Raw genomic sequence first — 14,926 nt, 5'->3', positions numbered from 1 at the left:
ACACCAACTCCTAACATCACACTCTGTGGGGATTTTAATTTACCACATGCTACCTGGCCCACAGGTGCACCGGGACCTGGTGCACCGCCAGATGAACGGTTGATGCTGCAGCAACTGAAAATCTAACTGATGAATTCTTTCTTAGCCAGTATATCAACTTGCGCACTCACGGAGGAGGTAATACCCTAGACCTGGTGTTTACCAATAATGATTCCTTGCTGAACAGTTATACCAGTACGCCGACAATATTGTCAGATCATTTCATGGTGACCTGCAGCTCAAGTATTGAATGCCAGCGGCTGGATACCGAGTGCGATAACGTATCTAAACCAGGCAACCTGGCATCTCTAAATTTCTTCAACGACGCCATCAAATGGGACAACATTCGAGCTCGGTTATCGGAAGTAGACTGGGCAAATGAGCTTTCACACCTTGAACCGGATGAAATATTGAATCGTATTGGAAATCTTTGTTACGAGACCACACGAGAACATGTTCCTTATAAGAAAAAATTCATAAACGTTCCAGTCAGTAAACTCATACCGAGGGATCGGAAGAACCTCATGCGTAAAAGAAGTAGAAAAATGCAACAGTTGCAAAAGTCCAAATCGCATGAAAAAACAACGCAAATTCTTAGCGAATTAGTTGAAATTGAAAAGAAACTGATTAGTTCTCTTCAAAAATCACGCGAAAATGACGAGTACAAAGCTGTTGGTGCTATAAAGCGCAACCCTAAATATTTCTACAATTATGCCAAGAAATTCTCAAGTATTAAGTCAGCGATAGGTCCTCTCATTAATCATGCCGGGCAATTAACCGCTAATAGTGCTGAAATGGCCAGTTTACTTGCTGATCCATACGAATCGGTTTTCAGTAAGCCCATTAGACCAATACCGTCAAAACCTGAACCTGAACCAGATGACGACACTAAACCAATGCTTACTGTTGTTACGTTTACACAAAGAGACCTGACCGACGAGATAGATGAACTCAGAGCCAACTCTGTGGCAGGTCCCGACCGTTTCCCAGCGCTACTCCTTAAGGAATGTAAAAAGCAGCTGGCTAAGCCACTATTCATATTATGGAGGGCATCACTGGACAAAGGGATAGTGCCAGCCGACTCTAAGCGCGCTAACATTATCCCAATATACAAAGGTGACGGTCGATCTCTCCCCAAGCAATATCGACCAGTGGCACTAACATCCTACATTACAAAAGTATTCGAAAAGGTCCTTCGAAAGTACTTGGTGGAACTCCTCAACAACCACAGTCTGTTCAATCCAGGGCAGCATGGATTCAGAACCGGAAGATCCTGCTTAAGTCAGCTTCTAATCCATCATGATAGGATCATTAATACTCTAGACAATGAATGTAATGTCGACGTGATATACCTAGACTTTGCAAAGGCGTTCGACAAAGTGGACTTTGCAGTAACCATCGAAAAGCTCCAACATCTTGGAATTGGAGGTAAATTGATCCTATGGATTAAATCATTCCTAACAGATCGCTACCAGACAGTTGTACTAAATGGCTCTGCATCTCCCCCGACCAAAGTGCTATCTGGCGTTCCCCAAGGTTCAGTACTTGGTCCGCTGCTGTTCCTCGTACTAATCGGCGACATAGACGAAAAAGTCAAATCGTCTTTCGTCTCAAGTTTTGCCGACGACACCAGGATTGGCAGGAAAATAAAAGATTCTTCTGATGTACAAGCTCTCCAAGATGATCTAGACGCTATCTACCAATGGGCGAATGACAACAATATGCAGTTTAACTCCGGGAAATTCGAGTGTATCAAATACGGTAGAAGGAAGGACCTGAGAGAAGCATCTAAGTACTCGACCCAAGACGGGAAGCTAATTAAAACCAAAGATACTGTGCGCGATCTGGGAGTAACGTTGGATTCTGATGGTACATTCACCTCCCAGATCGACAAAGTGTGTTCGACTGCACGGAGCCTTTCCAGTTGGATTCTACGCACTTTCAAAACGAGACAAAAAAAAAACTAATGCTGACACTCTGGAAGTCGCTGGTGTTGCCGCACATTGATTACTGTTGTCAGCTGTGGACTCCGGACAGAAAAAGTCATATTCAAGCATAAGAGGCCATCCAGAAGTCGTTTCTAAGAAAGATAACTCGTTATAGTCAATTGAATTATTGGCAACTGCTGGATACGTTGAATATCATATCGATTCAACGCAGGCAAGAGAGATATTCAATCATCTATACCTGGCGTATGATGGAAAACCAGGTGCCCAACGCTGGTATACAGCACTATATCTCAAAACGTGGCAGAAGGTGTGTGGTACCACCCCTAACCAGTGCCAGGGACAACTGGATCCGACGCCTCAGGGAATCGAGTTTAAATTCCAGGGGTCCTACGCTCTTCAATTGCCTACCACGTAACATCAGAGAGATCACGAACTGCAAAACAGAATCGTTCAAGTCGGCGCTGGATACCTGGCTGAAGTCTGTACCAGACGAACCTCAGATCCCCGGTTATACCGGTATGAGACGCAGTGAATCCAATAGCTTACGCCACATGCTTGTCTGTGTAAAGAGGGACAGCGAAACGGTGCAGCGGTCTATTGATTCGACGCCGCCTATACCGTCCCAACTGGAGGCCGCTTGCCGCAGTGACCTTGGAGGGCTCAGACCGCCGAAAGACATCACACAAATCACACAAATAAGATATTGGGGGCTGCATATTCTAAAGGCACGCAAGAAAAAAGCCAATAATCATGCCGGTCTTTATTTTATCATTGTGGTGCGAGTAGTAATGAATATAATCGTTTTTGTGTGTGGTCTTTCTATGTACTTTGAAACTCAGATCGGTTTCTGATCTGATGAGGAGTATGTCTAGAAAAGCTAGGGAGTTGTCTTGTTCGGATTCATGTGTAAATTTTATAGATGGTTCCACTGAATTTAATTTATTTCTAATTTGTTCTATTTGTGTGTTTTTAGGGAGAAAAATAAGACTGTCATCTATATATCTAAAATATGTGGAGTTGTTAGGAAGTCTGTGTTTAAAAGAGTTGGTTTATAAGAATATATATGTGTGTGTGTGTGTGTGTGTTTGCTTGTGTGTGTGTGTGTGTGTGTGTGTGTGTGTGTGTGTGTGTGTGCATGACTTCATTTAATCACATAAATTAATATATGAAGATATAATTTTATGAGTAAATTTTCACTATTTACTTCAAGAGTGCTCAATACATAGGTAGAGCTAGGTAGTAAGTTAGTAAATTATATATGACAATAAAGCTAAACGGAATATTCCGCGTTTCATTCTCGTGAGAATTCTTCAGGCTTATGCCTGACGAATTCTTACGAGAATGAATATATATATATATATATATATATATATATATATATATATATATATATATATATATATATATATATATATATGCGTCTAGACATTATATGCAAGTTATGAAATGGTATACAAAGTTGCATCTTTAATGTTAAACGCCTATAATGATGTTGTTCATATTTTACTCTATATAGTGATAGAGAAAATTATTGCTTGTGGTTTGAAAAATTTACTAAGTTCAAAAAACAGATTAGAACTACTGTCAGTAGTTCATTTGCAACTATTTATTTTGATACTTTTGCATTTATTATACCTTGTAAAACTTATGTAAAACATAATATAATAAAAAAAAATATTTATAAAGATTTTAGAACAAATTCGTCAATTTGTTAAAGGGAAACGTTAAAACAAACAAAAAATAACTTCCTAAAATGTATTGCATAAATTCACCCTTCTTTTCAATAATTCTTTGTGGTCCATTGTCAGCATTCGATGTTAGATTTGCAGTTTTTGGTCACGCTTGTTATTGAATTACCTTTCGTCAGATATGTCTCCTGGGGATTCTTCACAGGATTAAAGGCTAGTCGATAAGTGAATCTTCGACAAATCTTTTTACTTTCAACCGAAATTTAGTCAACTTTGATGCATGATTTGGTGTGTTGTCTTGCATAAAAATTATAAATAAACACTTCGTCATTCAAAGAAATATTGTTATTATTAAGTCATTCAAAGAAATATTGTTCTAGAAAATTAAAGTAACTTGAAATTTATTTTAACCCCGTCTTTCACTTTAACCCTCTAGGGCCTGAACATATTAATAGTTATTAATACATATTAATAAAAAATTCTGAAATTTGAAATTATGTATTTTATTGGATCAAGAATCATGAATCTGAACAAAAAAAGTGAATTCATTTAAAAACTTGAAAGTTATGAAATGTGCCATATTTTTTTTTCTTTTTTACACAATGATCACCACTTATCAAGGCCCGGAAGCCACTCAGGGATAAGGGTTATTGCAAGCACGGCCTGGGAGGGTTAAATGAACCTACGAGCTCATTACCAATAATCTCAACCAATATCACAAACTCACCGCCGCCATATTGGCGTTTAAAAATTTCCTTAAGTGATGTTGCTTGCAAACTAATCCTCGAGCCCATTTATCGGAACCCTATAGGGTGATCCTTGATTAATCTGTAAAAAGCATTTTACTGAAATTTTCATGTTTTTTGTCGACTGCAATTTTAATTTACTTATGTTTTCGTTATTTATTTGTTTTTGTTTTTACATCAGCAAACTTCCTTAATGCTTTACACTTTGTGTTCTTTGACACCATGGATTTTTTTTTTTTTTTTTGCGTAAGAGTCACCACTTATCAAACCAATTTAAGCTTAGAATCTGCGCGAGCAGAGAAGGCAGGAAAAGATTGGCCGAGAGCAGAGCTGTTCTGCTCGGTATTTTCTTGCCTATCTCTTGATTTCCACCAGTCTTCTCCTTTCTGTTTCGTATTGTTTGCTACCGGATATGATGGATCGGCGTTACAGGTGTTGGTCCTGAGCTGGTGTTTCCCAGGTGTAAATGTCAAATCAAGTGTTTTTCAGGGTGGTTTTGAGTTGATCTTTGCATCGTTGTAGAGGACGACTGATGGGTCCTTTTCCTGCAGCTAGCTCTGAGTACAGTGTTTGAGGGATCCTATTCTTATCCATTCTGAAGATGTGTCCCAACTAACGGAGCCCGTACCTCGTGATGATGGGCTCAATACTGTAGTTGTCTACTCTCTCAAGGACGCTTGTGTTGGTTACGTAGTCATACCATTTGATGTCTAGTATATCTTGAAGCTTTTGCTGGTGGAATTTTTTCTAGTCTATTCGGATTACATCGGTACACAGTTTAGGTTTCATACCCATATAAAAGCATAGAGATAAGAACCGCGTAGATTTTAGTTTTTATTGAAAGATTTTCATTTTTCAAGATGCGCTTTATTAGTTTGTAACTTTATATAAATAAGAGATATAAAGACACAAACGCAAAATAGTACTTGACTTTATATAGAGAGAGATATTGAGATGTGTGACCATGTAAACGGTTATGCCGGATATCGAATATGCTATTTTCTTCTTCCTGCAACCTCCTTCACACAGAAGAGACATCGCGAGTGTGTCTCTGTTCGACGTTATTTTTTATGGCAAATGCTCATCTGAGCTTCAATCTATGAAACCTTCACAAAAACTCACTCGTCTAGCTACAACCACTATTAACAATTTCCCTCCACTCTCTATCTGTGCCTAAATCTGAACGCAAATTTCACGAACAAAGCTTCTTTCTTATAAATGCACGCCTGTGTAACTCTGTTCCGCTTTCCAGTTGACTACAACATGGTCTTCTTCAAGTCCAATGTAAAGCAGTTCTTGCTGAGCCATCTTCCTAAATAATCACATTCTACCCAATTTTCACCACTACCGGTCAGTACGCTATTGTCTCTGTGACCACCATACACTCATTAACTCTTATCCTCGAGTGGCCTTCGGGTCTTGATAAGTGGTGACTTTCTTGTAAAACAAAAAATAAGACATAAAAACAGAAACATAAAATAGAACTTAACTTTATATATAGAGAGATATTGTGATGTGTGGCCGTGTGTTCGCTTATGTTGGATATCGAAATAGAACGTCAACTCTTAAGTGAATTTGTTATCTTGATAGTATATCACCGGAAATGAGGTTCCCTACGAGTGGGGGGAGGGAGAAAAGAAAAGAAAACTATTCAAATCAAGGAAAGAATTTTAAAAGAAATTCAATGAAAAGGAAATAACGTATTTTAAATAACTGACTTACTTTTAATGTAAGCAAATAAATAAAAACGTATGAAAGGGCAAACAAGCATTAAATATTGTTAAGATTCGTCCATAAAGCATGACAGATCAACAAAAATATTATTTCAAACCTAGACGTCTCAAGACCAACAGGAATGTTATTTAAAATTTAACTGTGACATACCAACAAAATATTAATGGGAGAACGAGAAAGAATATATTCTTAAGATGTGTCCTAAGCGTTTAGCGAGGAAAATGTTATTTCAAATTAAACTGTGAAAGACCAACAAAAACGCTATTTCACATTTAAACGTGATAGACCATTTAAAAATGTTATTTAAGCGTTGCAGACCAATAAAAATATTTTTAAATTTTATTTACGGACTGTTATATTCATATCTTTATAGTTATTGTTGTTTCACTACGTTTCGGCCAACTTATTCCTCTGGCCTTCTTCAGGTGGTTGTTAACCGTGACGGAATATAAATACTGAGTCTTGTAACTGTATCCTCAGTAATTACTGCCTTCCATAGTTGTTGCTGTCTCACCACGTTTTGGCCAACTAATCCTCTGACCTGCTTCGGGTAGGATTAAAATACTGTCAGGTGGGAGTCATTTTCTAGCACGGTGGAGGGAGCCTACCTTATTTGCAACAATGCTTATAATGCCTTCAATGTATTTGTTCCAATTCATGATGCATGTGCATGTTAAGCCGATGAGTTTGAACAAAGTGAATAACGTACTTTGGACCTCATAACAGTAAATCCATTCGTATATAGAGTTCACTACTTTATCGTATGTAAAAGAAACGGTTGTAGATTTAAATGGTGTCCTAAAAATAAAGACAGCGTAATGCCATGAGTTACTTCCCTTGTCAGAGATGATGGTCTCCCTTGATTAATAATGTCTAATCTATAGATGACAATAAATAGCTGTCGAGATTTGTACGAAAAATGTTCCCATTGTTTTTTACATAGCGAAACGCTGTGATTTTTTTTTTAATTTTCGCAACATATCTATCCCCAAAAATAAACGCATAAAGTCTTTTTTCAATAAACTAATAAAAACAAAAGACGGTTTTATAAGGAGAATTTTATTCACATAAATCAACATATCCTGTATTCAATATCAGGTATAAAATAATAATGGTGAATGTTAGTGGGGCAGTTATGCCTGGTGTTTTTTGACTACTGCTGCAACATGTGGCCGAATGTGAAGGAGACACAATCTTAACTCTCCTTCAATATGCTAAAGTCTTTCAGTTTTTTTTGTTTTTTTTTTAAATGTTGTTTAAGGTAAGAAAATCCGAGTTCAGATAAGTATGAAGTTAATAATTGCAGATTTTGATGGTATTTTTATTTAAAGTTGGATATTCTTTCATAATAGAAATCGAGAAGGCGTGCAACAGCAGTTGTGTGTACTTCAATTTGAGACCACTATCACTGCAAAGGCTTGTTAATTCTCCCTTTTCACATAACTCCAAAGTTAGAAAAGTTGACGACGGATGAATCTATTCATGTCATCACGATTAAGAAATTAAATGTCTTTATTAAACCATATTGATTGTCTTTATTAAACAAAATGAAATTAAATGGCTCGTAGCTATTATATATTCGCGGCACGTCAGTACTCATCCTGCGACACACTTATGTGCCGCGGCACAGCGGTTGGGAACCACTGTTCTAAGCTGAGTAGAGCTGAGTAAGTTGTATCGTGCACCCTGCTTGTCCTACATTGTCAACTATCTAAACCTTTGTTTGGATAAAGCTGGCGTACGCTTCACACTCAATGACATGTATGCTTGTAAAGAATGTATTAAATCGTCTGGGGTCAATCAGTCTGCCCTGTCGCACCTTTTTTTCCTTTTTTTTTTTTTTTTTTTTGTAAAGATAACATAATGGACTAATAAGATATTATATTTTCTTTTTCGAGAAGTAAAAATGTTTGTTGTATTAAGCACTCACCTTCCATTTAAACTCACCTCGAGGCTCTCTGTAAAATACACTGACTGTAATCTTCTCTTCTTGCGCACTGTATATAGCTTGTTAAATTCACACCACCTTATAGCCATATGTACGAGATGCTTTAAAATAAGTTTCCAGACTTTTTTGTACATATATTTAAAATTGTCATAGACTTTTGAAAATTCGGTATATTATTGCCATACATCTTATGAGATAACTGGCCGATTTTTATGAGTTTATCTTCAAATGAACAGCTACAACAAGAATTGGAATACATCCTACTAAAACCTAATTGTTACAGCCGATGAATTAAAAAAAAAATGCAATCTGGACGTGAGGAAACTTTAGAAGAACGATATGCAATAAAATTCTGTTTTAAACTTGGAAAATATGCAATAGAAACGTATGGAATGCATCAAACTGCTTTTTGGACTATCTTGCATGAATCAAATATTAGTTTTTGAGTGACATAAGAAATTCAAAGAAGGTAGGGAGTCTTTGAGGGATGATGAGAGGTGTGGGAGAAGTAAGGAAGTCAGAAGACCAGAGTTGAATGGCCAAATAAAGAATTTCATAGATAAAGACCGCCGTGTGTCTATAGAGACAATAAGTGCACAGTTTTATGTCAGTGTGGGAACTGTACACACAATTATTCGCGAGGAACTGAAGATACGGAAGATTTGCGCAAAGTTTGTCCCAAGAGTGCTCAGAGAAGATCACAATCAAGATGAGCATCAAGGCAGTTTCTCACCCCCCCCCCTATAGTCCAGACCTTGCTCCTTGTGACCTTTGATTATTCTCTAAGATCAAGGAAAGCCTTAGAGGTTGTGGTTATGAGAGAATTAAGGAAATGAAAGAGAGTGTGACGAGTGGCATTGGCACGCTCAAACAAGAGAACTTCCATGGTGCCTTCCAGAAGTTGTTCGATGTTCGAACGGTACAACAAATGCATTGCAGCTGGAGGAGATTACTTTGAAGAGGAATAGAGTTTGATGCACTATCACTAAAAGTGCCATTACGAAAACTTATTTAAGGCACCCTAATTAAACCTCTTATCATTTTTTGTACTTGGAAGGGTTACCGCTTACCAAGGCCCGAAGGTCACTCGAGGAGAGGAGATTAATAAATGACAAATGGTCGGCGAGACAACACTATGATTATCGATAATGTTGAAACTTGGCTAGTCTTTATTTATGTTCAGACGCTGTTGCATTTTCTTCTCCAAATTTTTTCTAAATTGTTACGAAATAATGTGTCTTTTTAACCAAAATTCATTAAATCTATTTGGCACTTTTTTGTACGATTAATTTTGTTTTTGTTTTATTCCGTGTTTAAAAGTTTAATATGAAGCAAATGACTCACAGAAACCATGCAGTTGGGCCTGCAAACGCAACAAAAGCAAATGGAATATTTACAAGAACAACAATTAAAACAAAATGAGAATTATTACAAACTGTATTCATGAGGCAAGCTGTTGAATTCAAAACAGAACAATACAAGCATTTAAGAAAACAAATATTGCCAAAGTACAAAGGGTTAAAAAAAAACGTGTCCACTGCGTAAGAAAATACTGTAGTACATGTGGAGGAAAAAATCACTTCACACAATCTATAACATTTTTTTGTTTTACTGGTAGCTTGAAATCACTGGGCAACAATTTTATTTTTAAATGTTCCACTGTTGTCTACGTTTCTACGACTGATTTATTGTATTTTTGCATTGCTGCATCAGGAAATGCCATCCATTTTGCACTGTTGCAAGAACAAACATTAACAAGATAAAAAACAAGTTTGGCAAAACGAAAAGAAGAAAAAAGGATTAAAAGTGTTTCCATTTTCGATATGTGACGAACCTTTAATGTATGTAAATAGAGTGGTAATACCGTAAGTGTTACAAATGAAAATTTTCAAAGAATTTCATTTGGGCCATCCTGGAATCTCCAGAATGAAAGCTCTGATGAGAGGATATACATAATGGCCAAAAATCGAACAGGAAATAGAAAGAAATGATAAAATTATGCAAAGGTTGACAACTAGCAGCGAAAGCTCCACCCATAAGGACGCAACCTTGGCCCAAAACAGATAACCCTGGACACGCATCCATATAGATTACACAGGACCAATGAACGGATATTATTACCTGGTAATCGTGGATAGTTTTTCAAAATGGCCGAAAATTAATAAATACAAACACCCTACAGCTGCAAAACCTGTAAAGGCGTTAGACGAGGTATTTAGTCATTTTGGAGTACAACAAAAAATTGTTAGTGACAATGGTACTATGTTCACAGGATAAGAATGTAAGGACTACTGTGAGTCACTAGCCATGGAACATATCACAACACCAACTTATAACCCACGATCTAACGGGCAAGCAGAAAGGTTTGTCGATACCTTCAAAAGATCATTGAAAAAGATTAACAACATCGACACTGAAGAAAAGAATATTTAAAAATTCCTAACAATTTATAGGATAACGCTATACCAGAACACTAATGCAAATTTATCATCAGCTGAAATAATGTTTGCCAGAAAAATACGTTTTGTGTTCGACCGATTAATTTCGAGAAAAAATAAAGAGAAAAAATTATTAAAGATAATGCAAAGTTCAGGACGTATAAGGACGGTGATAAAGTTTTCTTTAAAAGCTATCGGGCAGGAAAGAAATTTTGGGAAGATGAACACTCTCAAAAAAATTGGGAGAATGGTCTATATCATTTCCTCATAAAAGACATAAACCATTTGAGACCAAGATACATGGAAACGGTCGAAAACTAAGAGCTACCAATTTGTACGACACTTTCCAAATTGAACCCCCAAACAACAAGGAAATACCAAGGGAAGTATTAGTAACACCGACAACTAGTCACTCTCCAAAATTGAAGAATTCACAAATGCAAAGGAGAAATGAAAGAAAAAGGAAAAGAGCTAAACGCTTTGGTTCAAGCTCAAAAATAAGTAAATGGTAAAGCCAGATTCTAGGAAAGAATTTAGCTTGGGAGAAGATGTCATAATGGAAGGACCTAGCACTCCTCCGTACAATAATATACAGACAATGTAGATATACTCCTCCGGGAATGAGAGAATTCCAAGACACCGAGAGAGATAGACCCTCGCCTTGTATCCACTTTATAAATAAGCCTTTGTATTAACCCTAAGTGAATTCCTTGTGTTATGAATATCTAAAGGAAGAAAGATATATCACATTATCATGTCATTAAGAATGAGGGTGATTATAAACAATTAAAGGGAAATGGGGGGGACCTTTTTAGGCTATCATCCCCATCCTTATTAACATGATAATACAGGGCGGCCCCCTTAAAAGGAGCCCAGAAAACGTAGTAGAAAGGAGGAACATTCTTTTATTGTTTAAAATAGCTGTAGTTTTATAAAAGATGCTGGAAGTGCTCCCTGTTGACATCTATGCATTCCTGGGTACGTTTAACAACGTTTGCATATCTCTGGTGATTCTCCTGATAGCGTTGGTAATGTTCTCCTTTAGTTGGTCTTGATTATGAGGATTATTTGCAAAAACCTTTTTGTTTTAAAGTACCCCAAAGATAAAAATCACACCATGACAAGTCCGGAGGACGTGGTGGCCATAATCCTTTGCTTATTGTTCTCTCTTCTGTAAACATATCATGAACTCGTGTCAATAATGTATGAGACGTGTAACGTGTGGCGCCATTTTGTTGGAAAAAATTGCATTTTGTCTTGTGGTGTCAGTTGGTCGTTAAGAGAAAGATTAGGGTGATCGAGTTACTTTTAAGGTGGCCGTTTATATGAAAAAAAAATTGATTAGAGAAAGATGAGAGAGATCGAGTCTACTTTTATGTGGGCCACCCTGTACAATAAAGTTCTAATGTAACTTTAATTATCATAATTATTATCTCTCTACCTTTTTTTTATGTAATTGCTCCTCTTAATCAGGTACAGCTTCATCTATTCAGAGAAATAGTTGGCCGAAACGTTGTGAATAAACAAAAAAACAATAAAAGATCATCAAAATAACAACAACTAATAAAGATGAGAATAATAGTCCGAAATAAAAATAAATTAATACTATTCAGAAAGGTTAGCCATTTCTTTCCCCCAAAAAAGTCTATTTTTCGAGTTAACTTTGTTTATATATATATATATATATATATATATATATATATATATATATATATATATATATATATATATATATATACTAGCATTATTATCTGACCTTGCTTGGGGGTTGCTTTGATGCGCCTTTTATTCTTATTTTGACTGTATCTTTGGTAATTAGATTGTTGTCTTTTTCTTTTTTTTTTTGTACTCCTGAAATTATTTTAGTAAATTTCGGTTATATTGACACCTTAGTGTTCAATGTAGCCCCCACACAGTGGATTCAACGTGTCTGGTATCTTGTCAGTTGATTCTCAACAGTTTACAGAGGCAGGTCATGTGGAAATACTGTCAAAGTTTCACAAGCATACATAAGAATGGTAAGAATCATAGTTCTGTATACTTGAAGTTTGGTCTACAGCAGAATTCTTCTACACTCCCACACTAGATCAGAGATGTCCAAAGGCAGTGCTAGTCTTGGCTATCCTGCATTTGACTTTATTGTCTATGCGTACTGCCCTTGATAGTGTACGGCCTAAGTAAGTGAAATTGTCCATCTTTTTTAGGTTGGTTCCATGAATTAGGATCTGGATTCAACATATCTCCCCCCTCCCATCCCCCGGAAGCAGGCTGGTTTATTACCTTAGTTTTCTTTATGTTAATAGTCAGATCAAAATTCGTCACTCTACACTTTACAGATTGGCCATAGGAAGCCTTCACATTTTCTATAACGCTTTAAAAACAGCTTTCATTTATTTCTCTGATTTGTCTTCTGAGCAGCTATTCTTTCAGCACAAAACCAATTACTTTGGCGAGGTTTAGGGGACCATGATTTCTTGAACCATATGCGAAAGAAACCACAGTATCAACATCGATTATCTATTCGATGTAAGAATTTATGTGGTTGTCGCTGTATAGTTCTACAATTAGTCAACTGTGTCAAAAAATTCCTTATCTTATGTTGCCGGGCATACTACTTGTGCTTGGTTGTTACGGACTATGTTTTGTTAAACCGACATGTAAGAAATCTCTGAATCACATTTTCACTAAATATGTGTGTGGACTGTTTTATAATTTCTTCAGGGTCAGTTGCTTGTTCAATTATAAAGTTTAATTAAAAAAACGTACTATTCCAGTTTTATGTTGCAAAAATAATAGACATTTTAAAAATATACACACACGTAAATTTTCCAATCTTATAAATAACCTTCTTTCCAGTTAACGAAAAGAAAGTAAGAAATTTACGTGCACTATTTGAACATACAGACCACGGCATGCAAAAAGAAAAAACAACAACAAAAAACAAAAACAAAATAAAAACAAAAAACAAACAAACAAATAAAAGAAAAAGAAAAAAAAAACACTTAAATTTTCAAGTCTTATAAAATTCTTAGCAGTTAATGAAAAAAATAATAAACGTGCGATGTTTGAACCTGCAGATCACGTTATGCCAAAAATAGCAAAATACAAAAAAACACACACACACACACTATCAACTTACCCACAGTAGATTTTTCACGGCCCGTTGTTTTAGCATTGTTGCTAAGCGACGACATGGAAAAATAGCTTTACCGATGACAGATAAATTAAAATATCGGTTTCGCTTATCGATTATCTATAATTATCGGGGGTATTCTGAGATAAAACTTAACTAAGATGACTCCCAGATTTATACAATAAAGTTCTGTAAATTTTAAAGAAAATCTATTCAGCTGTTTCAGAATCTATAAGGAAGGAACTCTCTCACACATAGACAAATTTTCATATATATATATATATATATATATATATATATATATATATATATATATATATATAAGCGAAAATGTATGTATGTATGTATGTATGTATGTATGTTTGAGTGTCTGCTAAAACCTTTCGACAGACAGAACAAAAATTCACAAATTTGGTCTCCTATGAAAACCCCATCCTTCGCCCGACAAATATCGAAAGATTGGTCAAAAACCTTAATTTTTTCACCCTGAAATCAAAACTTTTCTACAGGGGGAGTCAGCAAAAACCGTCCTCTCATGACGAAGTAGCTTCTACGCTTGCGTCATACGACGTCATAATCTTATTTAATTTAAAAAAATTTTAAAATGATCTAATTTCGTGTTTGTCGTCTTAGCTCAGTTGGTTAGAGCTCTGTGTCATTATCAAACAGTTTTGGGTTCGAATCGTGGTGTGAAAAGTCTTTTTTTTTTTTCGATTTTTTAAATTTTAATATTTAAGCAGGATTATTTAAGCCATTTTTCACGTAACGTTCGTTTTTCTGTTTTTTTTTTACTTCGCTTATTCTTAGGTTTTCATTAACACCCCCCACCCCCGATCGACCACACACACCCCAAAACACCCGGAGTTTTATTTCAGCCATTTTTCTCGTGTTTTTGTTTTTGTTTTTTTTTTTTTGGTCTTTATTTTTCATATTTTTTTACAGAGTTTTTAACGTTCGTTTTTCTGTTTTCTTTTTTGTTTTTGTTTTTCCGATTTTTACATTTAACATCGTTCGTTTGCTTTACGTTAGTTTTTGTGATTTTTTTCGATTTCTTTTAGTTTTAACTTTTTTCATATAATATTTAATTTTTATTTAATATTTAAAAATATTTACTTCCCTTATTCTTATATTTTGATTACCCCACCCCGTTTGCCTGACGTTAGTTTTTTGTGTTTTTTTTTCCATTTTTTTATTTTTTACTTCGCTTATTCTTATGTTTTGATTACCCCCCAGCGGCCGAGCACACACACC

At 35.9% G+C, this 14,926-nt stretch overlaps 1 protein-coding gene across 1 annotated transcript; it reads left to right on the top strand.

Annotated features, from left to right (window-relative positions):
- Positions 1 to 263: 263 nt before the first annotated feature.
- Positions 264 to 7,485, top strand: LOC145241688 (uncharacterized). The gene is made up of 2 exons (XM_080104814.1): positions 264 to 1,371; positions 7,418 to 7,485. Exons 1-2 carry the CDS (start codon positions 264 to 266, stop codon positions 7,483 to 7,485), a joined length of 1,176 nt encoding a protein of 391 aa, XP_079960940.1.
- Positions 7,486 to 14,926: the final 7,441 nt, after the last annotated feature.

Source organism: Euprymna scolopes, chromosome 20 (genome assembly GCF_053919585.1).
Source record: "Euprymna scolopes isolate OS-2025 chromosome 20, ASM5391958v1, whole genome shotgun sequence".
Classification (NCBI taxonomy): Eukaryota; Metazoa; Mollusca; class Cephalopoda; order Sepiida; family Sepiolidae; genus Euprymna; species Euprymna scolopes.
The sequence above is the reverse complement of the archived record's forward strand: the minus strand, read 5'-3'. Positions and strand labels throughout refer to the sequence as shown.